The sequence below is a fragment of the Mytilus edulis genome, chromosome 4, assembly GCF_963676685.1.
Source record: "Mytilus edulis chromosome 4, xbMytEdul2.2, whole genome shotgun sequence".
NCBI classification, from domain to species: domain Eukaryota; kingdom Metazoa; phylum Mollusca; class Bivalvia; order Mytilida; family Mytilidae; genus Mytilus; species Mytilus edulis.
The window spans coordinates 98,064,503-98,084,966 of NC_092347.1; the positions used below are offsets into that span (position 1 = coordinate 98,064,503).

At 32.9% G+C, this 20,464-nt stretch overlaps 1 protein-coding gene across 1 annotated transcript in view; it reads left to right on the plus strand.

The window, feature by feature from the left end:
* Window positions 1-20,464, plus strand: part of LOC139521200 (structural maintenance of chromosomes protein 5-like) — a 36,159-nt gene that overhangs the window by 2,949 nt on the left and 12,746 nt on the right. The window contains exons 2-16 of the mRNA XM_071314569.1: window positions 416-610; window positions 1,411-1,510; window positions 1,940-2,065; window positions 3,179-3,388; window positions 3,954-4,115; window positions 4,491-4,562; window positions 5,001-5,062; window positions 5,791-5,866; window positions 9,306-9,423; window positions 12,486-12,640; window positions 14,068-14,276; window positions 16,666-16,849; window positions 17,501-17,559; window positions 18,011-18,077; window positions 18,726-18,827. Coding sequence (XP_071170670.1) covers window positions 416-610; window positions 1,411-1,510; window positions 1,940-2,065; window positions 3,179-3,388; window positions 3,954-4,115; window positions 4,491-4,562; window positions 5,001-5,062; window positions 5,791-5,866; window positions 9,306-9,423; window positions 12,486-12,640; window positions 14,068-14,276; window positions 16,666-16,849; window positions 17,501-17,559; window positions 18,011-18,077; window positions 18,726-18,827 — 1,897 coding nt within the window. The remainder of the gene's footprint in view (window positions 1-415; window positions 611-1,410; window positions 1,511-1,939; window positions 2,066-3,178; window positions 3,389-3,953; window positions 4,116-4,490; window positions 4,563-5,000; window positions 5,063-5,790; window positions 5,867-9,305; window positions 9,424-12,485; window positions 12,641-14,067; window positions 14,277-16,665; window positions 16,850-17,500; window positions 17,560-18,010; window positions 18,078-18,725; window positions 18,828-20,464) is intronic.

Here is a 20,464-nt window from a genome sequence, read left to right on the forward strand (position 1 = left end):
AGATTTCTGAAATTTGGTTTCAGGGTTTATATAAGTCAGCTACACCGTGTGATGTGTTTTCAGATTCATCACTCGACAACTTCCTGTTTGCTGAACACTTGTATGATTTTACACATGATAGCCAAGTTGAAAATTTTCGTCAAATTTTTCTCAGGAACTACAATACAAGGATTTCTGAAATTTGATTTCAGGGTTTATATCAGTCAGCTATACTTTGTGATGCGTTTTCAGAGTCATCACTCGACAACTTCCTGTTTACTGAACACTTGCATATTTTTACACTATTATATTATCCACTGGCGGCGGGGGTATCATCAGTGAGCAGTAGCTAACAGTTTCACTTGTTATTTCAAAATTACATTATCTCCCTCGATTTATATGAAATATATTTGTAATGTTATTATATTTGTTGTAGAACATATGATTCTGTTGAATTCCAAGTTGGACCATACTTGAACGTGATAATTGGACCAAATGGAACTGGAAAATCAACAATAGTGTGTGCAATATGTATAGGACTAGGTGGAAAATTAAGTATATTGGGAAGAGCACAGCAGGTGGCTGATTTTATCAAATATGGATGTAATAAAGGAAAAATAGAGCTAGAATTGTAAGTTGGTACTATCCTGGACTTCAGTGGGTGGTATTTTGAGGGATTATAATGAAGGAGTAATCACATAGAACTCTTTGTTGAAATTCAATGTGTAAACTTTCCTAATTTCAACTTGTACAACATGTTGCGAGGGTCAATCAAATTTAGATATTGGGCATCACCTCTTTCCCTGTCTTGTAAGCACTTTCTTATACATTATTATTTAATATGGCACTGTGATTAAAGAGATATAAAACAATTTTTATGCCCCACCTACGATAGTAGAGGGGCATTATGTTTTCTGGTCTGTGCGTCCGTCTGTCCGTTCGTTCGTCCGTCCGTCTGTCCGTTCGTTCGTCCGTTCGTTCGTCCGTCCGTCTGTCCCGCTTCAGGTTAAAGTTTTTGGTCGAGGTAGTTTTTGATGAAGTTAAAGTCCAATCGACTTCAAACTTGGTACACATGTTCCCTATGATATGATCTTTCTAATTTTAATGCCAAATTAGAGATTTTACCCCAATTTCACGGTCCACTGAACATAGAAAATGATAGTGCGAGTGGGGCATTCGTGTACTGAGGACACATTCTTGTTTTTAAATAATAGAGGAAATCAGTATTTTATTTTAAAAAATAGAATCTAGAATTTATTATTGCTGCAAAATTAAATTTATACAAACATTGACCAACAGTTTACATTAGATGAAGCTAATTTTCGGTTGAGATTCCAATGGTAAAAACTTTGACATTTATGACATTAATCATGTTTATTTTGTCTCTGAATTGAGTTTATTATAAATCAGCAACACATATTTTATATTAAGGTTTAATGAAGATGGAGAAAATTACATTATACACAGAGAAATCAACAAGAACAACAAATCTGAATGGACCATCAATGGAAGACCTGCTACACATAGAGCAGTAAGTATCAAACAGAGGCTAAGTTATTTCATGAAGTCTTTGGAATTACATACATGTAGGAAGGAAATATTGCATGACACACAAACCATGAAGAAATGTTTATTCAGGATTCCATTTTCAACTTTTGTGCTAAAATCTGTTGCCTTTTATTTGAAAAAAAAATAAATAAAAAATTTGGAATATGTAAACAAAAATAGTTCTAACTTTGTCTGACTCATTGATAGAGTAGACATACTTAGTCACAAGTTGGAAAGACTTTCTTAAGAGCCTTAAAGATGAATTTTTTTTTATTCAGCATCAGTTAACATGTTTCACTAACTTTTGCTGATGATGTATTGTTGTCAACTAGGAGATTGTTTACAACAGAAAACTGGTTGTTTTTTCCTTATTTGTGCAATAGTATAACAATGTTCTATTATTGTATTTCAGGTAGATGAACTGGTAGCTCAGAAGAACATTCAAGTAAATAATCTTTGTCAGTTCTTACCTCAAGAAAAAGTGGCTGATTTTGCTAAAATGACTTCAGAAGAATTGTTAGAAAACACAGAGAAATCAGTATGTATCTAACAATAAATCTTATTTTAAAATTAAACAAACCAATATGTTAACCAAAGTGCAGTACATTTGTTTAATCTTAAAAATATTTAAAAGCCTTGATTATTCATTGCAAAATTTGGCAAGGTTTTATATACAATTTATTACATGTTTGGCAAGATCTTTATTTAATCTGAATGAAAAAAATGAGACTAAAGGAAATAGTTAAAACGGAAATAGAATTGAAAATGATGCAACATGTCATAGTAAGTTGACATCCATGCTCTCTGTTTGAAACTATAGAACAAATCATCTCTTTCTATGGTAATTTTCATTTGTAATTTCTATGTGAAATTATATATTCTAATGCAATTTGTATGTAACAATTTTTTTCATTGGCTAAAAGTTGCCGTCAAATCCACAGTTGACCAGGCGTAACTAAGGAGGGACAACCATTTTGAAAATATTGAATCAACTAATGTTCGATTACTACTATATAATCGAAAATAAAACAACACCTACCTCGAACTTGATGTTTTAAAGTTATTTTATCCGAATTTGAAGCGTACAGGTAACGTAATAACCTCCAGTTTGTAAGTTTTCATTTGTATGACGTCATGTTTATCCATGACGTCTTTGCGCCAAAATCATTCATGAAGTTTCGCGGATTTTTTTTTTATTTGTCAAATTTAGACATTTTTCAAAGTTTTATCGTATTATTTCTTTTTGAAATGCATTAGAATCGGAATAACAGTACTGTAGTTGAAGAGTTGCCACCGTCAATTTTGATTTGACAGTCGCAAATCTCTGTTTTACTGTCTCCGCTAGGCGTCGCCAGTAAAACTGCATTTGCAACCGTCAAATCTACAATTGACGGTGGCAACTCTTCAACTACAGTACTGTTATTCCTTAATTAAAAAACAACGACAAAAATGCCTAAAAAACCCTTATTTACATTTTCTACTATTAAAACTTTCTTTTTGTCCATTTTGCAACTCATCTTGCTAAAGAGGTACCATTTACTTACCTTTAGGTGTTAATAGATAAATGTTAAAATGCAGTCTTAAAGTAGGCATTGTACTTTTTATTATGCAAACATTTTTCTCAAAATTCACAGTATTGTTATTTTTCCAGATAAACAATGAACTATATGATAACCATCAGAAATTAAAGAAAGCTAGGGAACAAGCTAGATCATTAGAACTAGGGTTTGAGAACATACAAGAGAGATTAGACCAAGAAAAACAAAAGAATGCCAGGCTTGAACAAGATGTCAAAAATTTTGAAGAGCGAGAAAGACATTTATCAAAGATTCAAATATTGCAAATGAAAAGACCATGGGTGGTAAGTATTCATTATAAACTTTTTTTATGCCAAATGTATAAATTCATAAAATCATTTTTCTTTTTTTTTAGCCTCTTTTATGGGTATTGTAGATATATATTGTACTCGAAATTTAACGATAAGAACTAACATGTTGATATCTGATACATGTATCTGTAGGCAAGTTTTACTGATATCTCAGTAATTTTAAAATATGTTTTCAAGAATACCAATTACTTCTGAATTTATAGTAGATTTTTGCCCTTTATGAGGTTGTCTTGTAATTGTTAAGTGTGTGTTAAAAACTACATGTCATGATGTGTAATCTGTCTGGCAACATACTTTAATGTGTTCTTCAACAGAAAAAAAATCTGCGAATAGAATTTGAAAATTTTTCAAAATAAATCAAAAGGTTACACACTTGTACATGTGACAATAAACAATTAAATAAAATGGCCTATTCATTGATTTATGGCTTTCCATTTTTATGTGTTCGAAATTAGATAATTTTTTACCAAAAAAACATTGTTTTATACTGAAAAGTAAACTAATAGATAATTCCATACTTTTGAATCATTTCTTGTAGGAGTATGACGAAAAAAGGAAACTTTATGAGAAGTATAAAACAGAAAGAGATAAAAAAGCTGAGGAATATAAACAAGCCAAACAAATGTTTGCTCCATTACAGAAGAAATTAGATGCCATGAAAAAAAGAAAAGAAGACATTGAAAAGGAGATGAAAACAAAAGTAAATAAAGAGATTCTATTCTTAACAGAGCTATGCATACACCAGAAATCTTTTCAAACAAAGCTCTTCATACTGCGGTTTTCATGATTTTGCAAAATCCTGCATATAAGCCTATATATTAAGCTTTTCCAGTAAGGTTATGATGAGCAAGGAAATCTTCATATAAAAAAAGTTAAGTCTCATATACATCAATAACGTCATATGTAGGCATAACGAAATCTGATCATGTATGGAATGAAGGGACACATGAAACTGACGTGTAATATTTTTGATTCTGTATTTGATGAGTGGAATTTTCAAAATATTATTCAATCGTAGATCCCTGATTTTTCATATTGATTGTTTTCCAAAATTTGCATATATTTTCTTTTCCAGACTGACAGTTTAAGGGACTATGCTAGAAAGGCTCAAGCAAGCAGCAAAGAAATCGAAGCTTTCACAGACAAGGTAAAGTTGAAATCCTCTCGTGGAATAAATCCTTACATTGTTGTAAATTTAATTATTTGTGGCCCCGAAATGACAAATGTAGAACAATTCAAATGAAAAAACTAATGGCCTAATTAATGTACCGGAAAAAAAAAAAAAACCAAATATGTAACACAGCAACAAAAGACAACCACTGAATTACAGGCTCCTCACTTTGGTACAGGCACACACAGAATGTGGCGGTGTTAAACATGTTAGCAGGATCCCATCCCTTCCCTAACCTGGGATAGTGGTGTAACAATACAACATAAGAACCAACTATAAAAATATTAAGTTAGTCTTTAACTGTTCTGATGCTTTTCAATATATTTTGTCCTTAAGAGAATTACCTGTCAAAACATGAATACTGTGCATCTAAAGTTGTATAATCACAGAAATGATTTTAACCTTTTATTGTAGACTCAAGAAGTACAAAATGACTTAAAGTTCAAGAGAAATGAGGAACTGAGCAGAAAGAAAAGGTCAGAAATTATGTTCATTTTCAGGTTTTATGTTTTAATTGTTAGATGATAAAAAGTCAACAGATAAAACTTTCAAAGAACAAATATATTTTATGAATTGTTAAGATTGTTATTTTTCTGCCCACCGACAAAAGTAGAGGGGCATTATGTTTTCTGGTCTGTACGTTCATTCGTTCGTCTGTTGGTCCGTTCGCCCCGCTTCAGGTTAAAGTTTTTGGTCAAGGTAGATTTTGATGAGGTTGAAGTCCAATCAACTTGAAACTTAGTACACATGTTCCTAATGATATAATCTTTCTAATTTTAATGCCAAATTATACTTTTGACCCAAATTTCATGGTCCACTAAACATAGAAAATGAAAGTGCAAGTTTCAGTTTAAAGTTTTTGGTCAAGGTAGTTTTTGATGAAGTTGAAGTCCAATCAACTTGAAACTTAGTACAAATGTTCTTTATGATATGATCTTTCTAATTTTAATGGCAAATTAGAGTTTAGACCCCCAATTTCATGTTCAACTGAATATAGAAAATAATAGTGTGAGTGGGGCATCAGTGTACTGGGGACACATTCTTGTTTTTTCTAATTTGTTTCCTGTCAAGATTTTTTTTATGAGGGTTCGTTAAAATACACAGGGGTTCTCAATAGTTGAGGTCATCTGTCACATGACCACTGACAAAGTTTCTGAGATAATACAGGCACATACATATTGAGTTTCCTATTGATACATTTCAGAGTGCAGGACCTGAAGAAACAGATTGATCTTCTTAAAAGTGAATTAGAGACAACAGTCCAGACAGAAGACATAGGGGTTAATATTATTTATTATTATTAGAAGATTTGTTTGTGAAAATTAAATACACGAAACAAACAGTGCCTGTATAATTATCTACAATTACTTTCCTGCTAATCAGTGTGTTATCTAATAGACGAACCAACTTGGTGTTCTCATGGTAGTGTGCTCAAGTCAAGTGCATGAGTTTGTGGGTACTGTCTGATGGTAGTGTGCTCAACTGGGTGCATGAGTGTGTGAGTACTGTCTCATGGTAATGTGCTCAACTCGGGTGCATGAGTTTGTGGGTACTGTCTCATGGTAATGTGCTCAACTGGGTGCATGAGTGTGTGAGTACTGTCTCATGGTAATGTGCTTAACTCAAGTGCATGAGTGTGTGGGTACAATCTCTAACCTCATCAAGCAATAGAGTTCAAAATGGCAATTAATAAGTAGTAAGTGTATTGTCAATTAGTATATATAGTTACATTAAAAGGTCCAATTGATAGTTAAATCACATCTAATTTTATTGTGAGGGTAATAGTAAGATAATCTTCAATAATTGAAGGATCGCTAGAAACCTAAAGGCGAAGATGAGTAAAAAATTAGTGTGCATATTCATCTGTTATATAAATTTAATAGAAACCAGTTCATAATTAAATCACATATAATTAGCTCACCTGGCCCGAAGGGCCAAGTGAGCTATTCCCATCACTTTGCGTCCGGCGTCCGTCGTCGTCGTCCGTCGTCCGTCGTCGTCGTCCGTCGTCGTTAACTTTTACAAAAATCTTCTCCTCTGAAACTACTGGGCCAAATCAAACCAAACTTGGCCACAATCATCATTGGGGTATCTAGTTTAAAAAATGTGTGGCGTGACCCGGTCAACCAACCAAGATGGCCGCCACGACTAAAAATAGAACATAGGGGTAAAATGCAGTTTTTGGCTTATAACTCAAAAACCAAAGCATTTAGAGCAAATCTGACATGGGGTAAAAATGTTTATCAGGTCAAGATCTATCTGCCCTGAAATTTTCAGATGAATCGGTCAATCGGTTGTTGGGTTGCTGCCCCTGAATTGGTAATTTTGAGGAAATTTTGCTGTTTTTGGTTATTATCTTGAATATTATTATAGATAGAGATAAACTGTAAACAGCAATAATGTTCAGCAAAGTAAGATCTACAAATAAGTCAACATGACCAAAATGGTCAGTTGACCCGTTTAGGAGTTATTGCCCTTTATAGTCAATTTTTAACCATTTTTCGTTAATTAAAGTAATCTTTTACAAAAATCTTCTTCTCTGAAACTACTGAGCCAAATTAATCCAAACTTGGCCATAATCATCTTTGGGGTATCTAGTTTAAAAAATGTGTGGCGTGACCTGGTCAACCAACCAAGATGGCCGCCACGGCTAAAAATAGAACAAAGGGGTAAAATGCAGTTTTTGGCTTATAACTAAAAAACCAAAGCATTTTGAGGAAATCTGACAGAATAAAAATGTTTATTAGGTCAAGATCTATCTGCCCTGAAATTTTCAGATGAATCGGTCAATCGGTTGTTGGGTTGCTGCCCCTGAATTGGTAATTTTGAGGAAATTTTGCTGTTTTTGGTTATTATCTTGAATATTATTATAGATAGAGATAAACTGTAAACAGCAATAATGTTCAGCAAAGTAAGATCTACAAATAAGTCAACATGACCAAAATGGTCAGTTGACCCGTTTAGGAGTTATTGCCCTTTATAGTCAATTTTTAACCATTTTTCGTAAATTAAAGTAATCTTTTACAAAAATCTTCTCCTCTGAAACTACTGGGCCAAATTAATCCAAACTTGGCCACAATCATCTTTGGGGTATCTAGTTTAAAAAATGTGTGGCGTGACCTGGTCAACCAACCAAGATGGCCGCCACCGCTAAAAATAGAACATAGGGGTAAAATGCAGTTTTTGGCTTATAACTCAAAAACCAAAGCATTTTGAGGAAATCTGACATGGGATAAAAATGTTTATCAGGTCAAGATCTATCTGCCCTGAAATTTTCAGATGAATCGGTCAATCGGTTGTTGGGTTGCTGCCCCTGAATTGGTAATTTTGAGGAAATTTTGCTGTTTTTGGTTTATATTTTGAATATTATTATAGATAGAGATAAACTGTAACAGCAATAATGTTCAGCAAAGTAAGATCTACAAATAAGTCAACATGACCAAAATGGTCAGTTGACCCGTTTAGGAGTTATTGCCCTTTATAGTCAATTTTAACCATTTTTCATAAATTAAATTAATCTTTTACAAAAATCTTCTCCTCTGAAACTACTGGGCCAAATTAATCCAAACTTGGCCACAATCATCTTTGGGGTATCTAGTTTAAAAAATGTGTGGCGTGACCTGGTCAACCAACCAAGATGGCCGCCACCGCTAAAAATAGAACATAGGGGTAAAATGCAGTTTTTGGCTTATAACTCAAAAACCAAAGCATTTTGAGGAAATCTGACATGGAATATAAATGTTTATCTGGTCAAGATCTATCTGCCCTGAAATTTTCAGATGAATCGGTCAATCGGTTGTTGGGTTGCTGCCCCTGAATTGGTAATTTTGAGGAAATTTTGCTGTTTTTGGTTATTATCTTGAATATTATTATAGATAGAGATAAATTGTAAACAGCAATAATGTTCAGCAAAGTAAGATCTACAAATAAGTCAGCATGACCAAAATGGTCAGTTGACCCCTTTAGGAGTTATTGCCCTTTATAGTCAATCTTTAACCATTTTTCATAAATATAAGTAATCTTTTACAAAATCTCCACTGAAACTACTAGGCCACAATCATCTTTGGGGTATCTAGTTTGAAAAATGTGTCCGATGACCTGGCCATTCAACCAAGATGGCCGCCACGGCTAAAAATAGAACATAGGGGTAAAATGCAGTTTTTGGCTTATAACTATGAACTCAAAGCATCTAGAGCAAATCTGACAAGAAGTTAAATTGTTAATCAAGTCAATATCTATCTGCCCTGAATTTTTCAGATGAATTGGACAACTGGTTGTTGGGTTGCTGCCCTCCAATTGGTAATTTTTAAAGAAATTTTGTCGTTTTTGGTTATCTTGAATACTATTATAGATAGCGATAAACTGTAAACAGCAATAATGTTCAGCAAAGTAAGATCTACAAATAAGTCAACATGACCTAAATGGTCAATTGACCCCTTAAGGAGTTATTGCCCTTTATAGTCAATTTTTAACAATTTTCATTAATTTGGTAAATATATGTAAATTTTTACAAAATATAGTTCTCTGTTACTAATGGGCAAAGTTCATTATAGATATAATTGTAAGAAGCAAAATCGTTCAGTAAAGTAAGAACTTCAAACACATCACCATCACCAAAATACAATTTTGTCATGAATCCATTTGTGTCCTTTGTTAAATATGCACATAGACCAAGGTGAGCGACACAGGCTCTTTAGAGCCTCTAGTCTTATTTTGTAGCCACAAATTGAGAAGGTAACTCAGGAAATGAGAAAAATTTGTCATGAGATGGAGCAGATGTCTCAGGATGGAGACCTAATACGAAGAGATATAGTAATAATTAGGAATGATATTAATTGTAAGTTAGGGTGAAAAAAATAAAGAAGAATAGATTTTATGTTATGTTAAGAATGAATTATTCGCAAGCATTTTGAAAATTTACATTCTAGTGTGACATTCTACTTTCGCTTTGGAAGCAAAGCCATTTTTTAATTCCAATAGAACATAAACAAAACATTCTTGACAGTTTGGATAATCTAAGGGATAATAATCCAAGGGATAATAATCCAAAGAGTTATTGGAATCTCATTAAAGAATTAAAAGAAGATATTTCGGATGGTCCAGAAAATTCTATTCAAAGTAATGTCTGGTTTTCATATTTTCAATCTTTAAATTTTAACTCTGACAAATTTAAAGACAGATAAGAGGAAATTAGTAAGAAATAAAAAATTTAGAAAAAATCCAACTTTTTGTGATCTAGATTACAAAATAACCCTAAAAGAAATTTTGGATGCTATAAATAAACTAAAGAATAATAAAGCTGCAGGATTGGATGGTATTCCAAATGAGATATTAAAATCAGGGGGAAGAATATTTATACCCCCGCTTTGAAAAAAAGGGGGGTATACTGTTTTACCTCTGTCTGTCCTTCAGTCAGTCCATCAGTCCTTCAGTGTCAGTCAGTCTGTCCGTCCCATGAATATTTTTCGTCACATTTTTCTAAGGAACTACACTACCAGGATTTATGAAATTTGGTTTCAGGCTTGATATAAGTCAGCTATACTGTGTGATGCGTTTTCAGATTCATCACTCGACAACTTCCTGTTTACCGAACACTTGTATCCTTTTCACACCTGATAGCCAAGTTGAAAATTTTTCGTCACATTTTTCTCAGGAACTGCACTACCAGGATTTCTGATATTTGGTTTCAGACTTGATATAAGTCAGCTATATCGTGTGATGCGTTTTCAGATTCATCACTCGACAACTTCCTGTTTACCGAACACTTACCATTTTATTTCGTCGCATTCTTCTCAGGAACTATAATTCCAGGATTTCTGAAATTTGGTTTCAGGATTTATATGAGTCAGCTATACCGTGTGATGCGTTTTCAGATTCATCACTCGACAACTTCCTGTTTACCGAACACTTACCATTTTATTTCGTCGCATTCTTCTCAGGAACTATAATTCCAGGATTTCTGAAATTTGGTTTCAGGATTTATATAAGTCAGCTATACCGTGTGATGCGTTTTTAGATTCATCACTCGACAACTTCCTGCTTACGGAACACTACTATCATTTTACACATGATGGCCAAGTTGAAAATTTTCGTCGCATTTTTCTCAGGAACTACAATGCCAGGATTTCTGAAATTTGGTTTCAGGGTTTATATAAGTCAGCTATACTGTGTGATGCGTTTTCATATTCATCACTCAGCAACTTCCTGTTTACCGTTTTAATTTAGTATTCTGCTCTGGAACATACCCTCTCAAATGGTCATTATCTTATCTATGTCCAATTTTTAAAGGAAGGATTCCTATTAAACCTGAAAATTACAGAGGCATAGCAATAAATTCATGCTTTGGAAAATTATTTAACAGTATTCTTAATAAAAGACTTGACATTCATCTTGATAAAAATAATATAATTCATCCATGTCAGATTGGTTTTTTCAAAAAGAGTAGAACATCTGATCATATGTTTGTTTTAAAAACCTTATTAGACAAATATACTAACAAAAAAGAGGGGAAAATTTATGCTTGCTTTGTGGACTTTAAAAAGGCTTTCAACAGGGTCATACACTGTGTTATTAAATATAAATTATTGGAAAATAACATATCTGGAAAATTTTATACTATTTTAAAAGATGTGTACAGCAATGTATTAACACCATCTTTCAGCTCGCTAGTTGGGGTAAGACAAGGGGATGTTATAAGTCCAAACTTATTTAAGCTTTTCATTAACGATCTGATGCTGTTGATATCAATGGGCGTAGAATTTATTGTCTTATGTACGCCGATGACATTATTGTATTATCAAACACTAAAAAAGGTCTTCAAAACCGACTTGATATATTGCATACTTATTGTATTGACCGGTGTCTAGATGTAAACTTGTCCAAAACAAAACTTTTAATTTTAAACAAGCCTGGAAATTTTTTGAAGGAATCGCTTTATTTAGATAAAGAGGCTATTGAATGTGTTAATAAATGTACATATTTAGAGATAGTCTTTACTTCTAGTGGTCTTTTTCAACAGGGGAAAGAAGAGCTATTCAAAAAATCCTTAAAGGCAAAATGTAAATTACAAAAATCCATGTCAGCTTGTAATCCAAGTTTTGATACTGCAATTCATTTATATGATCACACAATAAAACCAATTTTATTATATTGTAGTGAAATTAGGGGTTCATTTAGAATTAACTCTGCTGCTTGCAAGAAAAAAAGTGATTATCTATTTGAATTAATCTACATAAATGATTATTTGGAAAAATCATATTTCAGATATTTAAAGTATATTCTTGATGTAAATAAGACAGCCTCAAATTTAGCAGTGTTATCAGAAGTTGCAAGATTTCCTCTTTATATTTCTGTCATTATATCTATGGTAAACTATGTACACAGGCTTAACAAATTGGACGAAGGCTTACTTTATGATGCTTATCTTTGTAATAAAATTTTAGATGCAGGAAACATTAATTGTTGGTATTCATCTATGAGATATGTACTTCAATCACTTGATATACAAAATTTAGATACAAAGCTCAATAAATCAATTACTAGTAGATTTGTAAAATGTAAACTTTATAACAGTTTTAAAACATTTTGGTTGGTCAAAAGATCTGAAACCTTATCACAAGGTAATAGTAAATTAGAAAATTATTTCAACCTCAAGACTGACTTTGTAAAGGAGGCTTATTTATCAATTAAAGATTTTAGTATAAGGAGAGCTATATGTAAAATGAGAATAAGTGCTTATGATCTTTGAATTGAGAAAGATAGATATAATAAAAAATACATAGAGAGAACTCAAGGTCTATTAGGCTGTAACTGATAAGGACCAAGATCTTTGGCACCCTGATATATATATGAATAATGTCTACAGCATTCTAAAATTAAAATAAACTAATTTTATTTCAGCAAACCAACAACAATTAAAAGAAATCCAGAATGTAGAAAATAAGAAATTAGAAATCCTTCGACAAAAACATAAGCATACTTATGACGCTGTTATGTGGTGTAAAGAAAACAAAAACAAATTTCAAGGAGAGGTTCACTTACCAATGATGATGACTGTGAGTTCACCATAAAACTATGGTTATAAACATGTAAGGTGCTCCAAGCAATGTTTTAACCTTGTCCCTATTTCTGTCAATAAAAGATCACCTTGCTTACTGCTTTTGAATTATATTTGTATAACAATGAGTTGCGGTTCTAGATAGTGTTTCAATCTGCATGAAGTAATGCTGACTAAATAACAAATTTGCCAAAAATTTGTGATGAAAAATATTCTTGTCATCACTTTTGTGTTGTGCACGCTGAATTTTATGCCCCACCTACGATAGTAGAGGAGCATTATGTTTTCTGGTCTGTGCCTCCGTTCGTACGTCCGTCCGTTCGTCTGTGCGTCTGTTCAGGTTAAAGTTTTTGGTCAAGGTAGTTTTTGATGAAGCTGAAGTCCAATCAACTTGAAACTTGATACACTTGTTGCTTATGATATGATCTTTCTAATTTTAAAGCCAAATTATACTTTTGACCCCAATTTCATGGTTCACTAAACATAGAAAATGAAATTGGGAGTTTCAGGTTAAAAGTTTTTGGTCAAGGTAGTTTTTGATGAAGCTGAAGTCCAATCAACTTGAAACTTAGTACACTTGTTGCTTATGATATGATCTTTCTAATTTTAAAGCCAAATTAGACTTTTGACCCCAATTTCACGGTTCACGAAACATAGAAAATGAAAGTGGGAGTTTCAGGTTAAAGTTTTTGGTCAAGGTAGTTTTTGATGAAATTGAAGTCTAGTCAACTTGAAACTTAGTACATATGTTCCCTATAGTATAATCCTTCTAATTTTAAATCCAAATTAGATTATTACCCAATTTCACAGTCCATGGAACATGGAAAAGGATAGTGCGAGTGGGGCATCTGTGTACTTTGGACACATTCTTGTTACCACAGTTTTTGGTAAGTTATTGCATAATACCTAAAGAGGTGGAAAGTGGCTTTAATTCTAGTTGACCCATTGACCCGTTCCGTGCCTTGTCCACACCTTTTTCTGCAAATGAGGGTATTCATGACATTCTAACATATTTATAAATGAGTGAGATATGTTAAAAATGTATCTGTACTTGTAAACATTTGCATGCAAGAACAAACCCACTTTTAACTGATTTGTCCTCAATTGATGCAAGTAAAAGATGTGAGTTATATGTCTGTGAGACTGCAATTCAAGGACACACAAAAAACATATCTGTATAAGATAATATATACATGCAACTTGGTTGTCTTTTATATCCCATCTTTCTCCCTACATTACACAGCAGACTAGAGAACAATTATTTTGAAATATAGCTCAAAATACAAATATAGAAATTTGTCAAATTTGAGGATTAACCTACTTAACAAGTTTATTATTTACTTCTTAACTTTAATAAGGATACAGTAATAAAAAAAAACCAGAAGATTATAAATATGTTAACCAAACTTTCAATTTATGTTGCAGATTAATCCAAAAGATGCCTCAATGGCTAAATTTATAGAGATGCACATACGTGCCGATGATCTCAAGGCGTTTGTTTTTGAGAATTCTAATGATTATAATCTATTCATGTCCACAATGAGAGATGAGCAAGGACTAAAAGTTAATGCTTTGAAAGTTCCACAGAAACCAGTTAGTGAATATGTTCCTACCAAAAGCATTGAAAATTATAGGTAAAATGTATTGTAAAGTTTTAAGAATACAAAAATCTTTTGAAATAGTTTTTTTATGCCCTGTCTACGATAGTAGTAGGGGCATTATGTTTTCTGGTCTGTGCGTCCGTTCGTCCGTCTGTTCGTTCGTCCGTTCGTCCGTCTGTCCCATATCAGGTTAAAGTTTTTGGTCAAGGTAGTTTTTGATGAAGTTGAAGTCCAATCAACTTGAAACTTAGTATACATGTGCCCTATGATATGATCTTTCTAATTTAAATGCCAAATTAGAGTTTTGACCCCAATTTTACGGTTCACTGAACATAGAAAATGATAGTGCAAATTTCAGGTCAAAGTTTTTGGCTTCAGGTTAAAGTTTTTGGTCAAGGTAGTTTTTGATGAAGTTGAAGTCCAATCAACTTGAAACTTAGTATACATGTGCCCTATGATATGATCTTTCTAATTTAAATGCCAAATTAGAGTTTTGACCCCAATTTTACGGTTCACTGAACATAGAAAATGATAGTGCAAATTTCAGGTTAAAGTTTTTGGCTTCAGGTTAAAGTTTTTGGTCAAGGTAGTTTTTGATGAAGTTGAAGTCCAATCAACTTGAAACTTAGTATACATGTGCCCTATGATATGATCTTTCTAATTTAAATGCCAAATTAGAGTTTTGACCCCAATTTTACGGTTCACTGAACATAGAAAATGATAGTGCAAATTTCAGGTTAAAGTTTTTGGCTTCAGGTTAAAGTTTTTGGTCAAGGTAGTTTTTGATGAAGTTGAAGTCCAATCAACTTGAAACTTAGTATACATGTGCCCTATGATATGATCTTTCTAATTTAAATGCCAAATTAGAGTTTTGACCCCAATTTTACGGTTCACTGAACATAGAAAATGATAGTGCAAATTTCAGGTTAAAGTTTTTGGTCAAGGTAGTTTTTGATAAAGTAGAAGTCCAATCAACTTGAAACTTAGTATACATGTTCCCTTTGATAAGATCATTCTAATTTTAATGCCAAATTAGAGAATTTAGTCCAATTTCACAGTCCTTTAAACATAGAAAATGATAGTGCGAGTGGGGCATCCGTGTACTGTGGACACATTCTTGTTTTATCATCTTTTTAGCATAAAATTGAGAAAGGAAATGGGGAATGTATCAAAGCGACAACAACCTGACCATAGAGCAGAAATGTGAAAACATACCACATAATGGTATAATTTTAGAATAACTAATCAAAGAATTCAAATAGAGAAAAATATTCAATGAGTGATCAAACAATACATTAATTCACGAATGCGCATGACTTAATTATCAGTGTTGTTCGTTCACAAGTTGAATATTTTTCGATATTTGAATTCTTTGATTAGTTATTCTTTTTATAACATTGACAAATGACATATTTTATGAAATTAATGTAGAAAATGTAAGGAACTGTATCTTTTTTCTTACACATTCACAATTTTTTTTATCCGACGTTATCCACACCTTGACAACGCCTATTGTTGTATGACGTCAGAGAATGTGAAATTATTGATTTTTATTTAACTGGGAAATCAATGTAATTGACTGCAACCATTGTAATAATGTTTTTTTTATCTGCACAGACCTCAAGATCATTTAACAAGATTGATTTTACTTCTATACTGAGGGATTAACTGACCAAACTTACTGTTTAGCCTCCTCACTTTAAGATATCATTGTCCGTCCATTGTCAACATGTCCGAAAATAACTCACTAATTTGCATAAAACTTAGATGAATTGTTTACATCTATAGACGTGAGCTCCCTTTCGATTGTTATAAATTTTAGATGTTATGTTTTTGAGTTATTGGGTTTTGTTCATTTAAAAAGGTGGATTTTCCAGTTATCAGACATATCAATAATGTTCTGAACAGTTCATATGAAACTTTATTGAATTATTTGCATCTATTACCATAAGCTCATTTCCTATTTTTATCAATTTGCGATTTTTTATATTTTCGAGTTGTAGAATTTTATTTATAAACAAGTGGGTTTTTTTTGGACATAAACTCAGAAGTGATTTGAGTAGTTTTCAGTGATATTGAATATAAATTATTTACCTTTCAGACATTACGGGTTCCAGAGTTACCTGAATGATTATATATCTTGTCCTGATGGTATTGTATAGTGATAATGAATGTAGATTATCTCCCTTTTAGACGTTACGGGTTCCAGAGTTACCTGAAGGATTATATATCTTGTCCTGATGGTATAATGAGATACCTATGTACTCAATAGAGAGTCCATGCTAAATGTAGATTATCTCCTTTTAGACGTTACGGATTCTAGAGTTACCTGAAGGATTATATATCTTGTCCCGGTGGTATAATGAGATACCTCTGTGCTCAGTACAGAGTCCATGCTAAATGTAGATTATCTCCCTTTCAGACGTTACGGGTTCCAGAGTTACCTGAAGGATTATATATCTTGTCCGGATGGTATTATGAGATACCTCTGTGCTCAGTACAGAGTCCATGCTATTCCTGTAGGAGATCGTAGGAGTAAAGAACGTGTAGAGGATATTTTGGCCCAGTGTCCAGAGTTTTCCATGTTTTATACCATTGATAGTCAGGTAATGACAATAGAATTCTTGTACTAGTCTTTTGTAATAGCAGGAAGAAATCAAGTATGTTAGGAATGGGACACTATGTTACTATATATCAATGAAAAAACAGAATTTAAAGATAGACAGTTGAGACCAGGGTAAAAAGTGTTTTTTTTTAAAAAGCAAATGGCCAACATTTTATAAAATGCAACACAAAATATTTTTTGTTTTGAGCTTTTGCTCACAATATCTTGTTTATAAATTTGATCTAAAGGTTCAGTCTTTAAAGTCACAATGTGTCCTCTTTTTTATACCCCATTTATGGGTATTATGTTTTCTGGTCTATTCATTCGTTCGTCTGTCCGTCCGTCTGACTAAGTTTTTGGTCAAGGTAGTTTATGATGAAGTTGAAGTCCAATCAACTTGAAACTTAGTACACATGTTCCCTATGATATGATCTTTTTAATTTTAATGCCAAATTAGAGTTTTTACCCCAATTCCATGGTTCACTGAACATAGAAAATGATAGTGCAAGTGGAGCACCTGTGTACTATGGACTCATTCTTGTTTATATAGCTTTAGAATAATGAATTTTAAATATATCTATATCCAGTTGAAAGAACCACTTAGCCTAATAAATCTTATAATGAAATTAATAATAAAACAATTTTCTTTCAGTACCAAGTTAAAAGATCAAGATATGATGGAAGTATATCTTCTAGAAGTTCAAAGATTAGGTATAATATTATATTCATTATTAACTAGCCTATAGGTTCTGCTTTCTCGTTTTTCTTTTCAATACAATTTCTGCTGACAGCCAAACTTTCAACCTGTATTTACCCATTCATAGACTGCTTCGAGAATTGACTTAGGAGTATCAGAACTTACAAGCATAGTTGAGGGCAAAATGCACCAGTGAAATTTAGTTAATATAATTAAATGCAATTCATTTAGTTTGCCAATGCTTATGTTTTGATTTCCTCCAAAAAATACAAAAAACATAAAACAAAAAACGTTCCTAACCAAAAATCAAAGATGAAGTATAATCAATCATAAATATTAAGTGTCAATCACAATGTAGGCCATTTTTTGTTTTTGTGTTCCTCAAGCTACACTTTTCATTAAGAACAACTCTCTTAAGAAACATTTTTAAGATGCATGCTTCACTGCACTATCTATATATTACAGAGATCCAACATGGCTTATAGCGTCTGGTGATAATTCAAGAGAAGTTATGCTAGAAACACAGATAAGAGTAAGTAATTCTACCTCATGGCAATACATATTTAATCTGTAAGGGAAAAGTTTACTAATTGTTTGATTTATAATCATACCAATCGTGTATTAGTTGGGCGTTCCTTTTGGATGTTCTTGATTTGTTTTTATATCCTCCAACTTCATTAAAAATATCAGACCATAACAAAATTTAGCCTTTTAACATTTAAATGCTTTATATGTACTCTTTTTGAAGCTCATTAGAAATTGCAAAATGTTTTAGAGATGATACTTTATATATTGATACCTTAGGTATGAATTTTGTGAATGGCATTCGTCTATTGTCCTTGACCTCATTTTGATGGTTTTATTGGTGTATGGAATGATTGTCAGATATACAAATAAAAAAGAAGATGGGGTATGATTGCCAATGAGATAACTCTTCACCAGAGACCAAATGACACAACTAAGTGTCATTGTATGGCCTTCAACAATGAGAAAAGCCTATATTGCATAGTCAGCTATAAAATATATCTGTTTGGCAAGGTTCAGATTACCCTTCTCACAAAACCCTGTTATTTGGCAGCAGACAGGGTAATTTAAGCTGCCATCATGACCCATCTAGTTTTGAATAGTGATATAACTTTTGTACTCATTGTGTACGAGATATTCCCTTTATTTTTTACAGCAATTACAAGCTCAGTTCAAAACTAAAGAAGAGGAGTACAATAGTAAACAGAAAATGTCCAAGCAACTAGATACCAAGTTAAATCAGAAAAGAGAAGAAAAGGTCATTAAATTTTCTTTTAGAATACAATTGTTTGCAGTTACGCTAAAAACATATCTTTCTCCCTGCCGGTATTTATTGTATTGTTACCTCAGTATGATGCATTGCTTGTAGAGATGTAACAGAGATAAATACATGCTGGACACTATTCCTTTGATATTTGCTACTAGTTTCCCATTTAACAATATTGATGCCGTGACCAGCAGTGATCTGGAAGGATTTTTTCTCTATGGGCCCAGGGCCCCTCAAAATTAAATTCAAGGGGCCATTTTAAAAAATAATGGGCCATGTTGTCAAATGAATGGGCCATTTGAATTGACTACAGTGAAAAAAGTAAAAAAGTGTATATCTCGGCAAAGAGATGGTGGTACTTACCTTTATGATTTTAAATAATATTATAGATATTGTGCCTGTGATTTTGTTATTTCAATTCAACAAAGAATGTAAAATAATTTCTTCCAAACCAGATAATATTTAAGATATCCTTTATTTATAATGTTTCTACTGCTACTGTTGTCTTGTTCATGTGCATGGGTTTTTTTTACATTAAATTTGGGTCTTCGTCGATACCATACTTATTCCCGACGTTCCGTATTAGAGGACGTATTTGGCATTTCCTCTGCACTTTTTGTATTATTATTACTTCATCATGATGACAACAATAACAGTAGAGAGTATCATTAATTGATAAAACAAAACAACAATTCGCTGAAGGCATGTTTACAAAATGTCAAAACAAGCCAAAGACCAAAAAGTGACAAGGACAGTTAGTCGCCTTTTATGGAGACAAAAACTATATTCATAAAAAGGCTTTGGGTTTTTTCAATCGAAATAGTAGCAAGCTGAACTAAGTTAAAAGATAATAATTAGAGACAAATCTCGTCTGTACTAGCCAAATTTTACAAATTTAAGGTTGTAAAAAATCATATCATGAATGATGGATAAATTAATTACGTTTTTTGGGTAATCAGTTACACCCCATGGTTCTATTATTTCCATAGGAAAACACCCGAGACGTCCCAAAAATATATAGGTGCTCCTATCATTGGAGGAACATTACACAGTTGTGTACACACACATGGCGGCACGGAACACGATCGGAAATCCATTTGACGATATCTAAACGTATCGAAACGAAGTGAAAAATATCGTGCGCCACGTGGGCGCTTACATAAGTCACTCTATGCGCCATTTATGGTCGATATGCGCTATAGGCGCAGGGCGCACGACCTTCCCGATCACTGGACCAGGATAAATGCTCTATCGTATTTGATACAAATGGTTGTTTTAAAAGATGATAAAATTGAGAATGGAAATGGGGAATGTGCCTAAGCGACAACAACCCGACCATAGAGCAGACAACAGCTGAAGGCTACTAATGGGTCTTCAATGTAGTGAGAAACTTCAGCATACATACTTCAGCTGGCCCCTAAACAAATATGCATACTAGTTCAGTGATAATGGACGTCATATTAAACTCCGAATTATACACAAGAAACTAAAATTCAAAATCATACCAGACTAACAAAGGCCAGAGGCTCCTGACATGGGACAGGTGAAAAACTGCGGCAGGGTTAAACATGTTTTTTGAGATCTCAACCCTCCCCCTATACCTCTAACCAATGTAGAAAAACAAACGC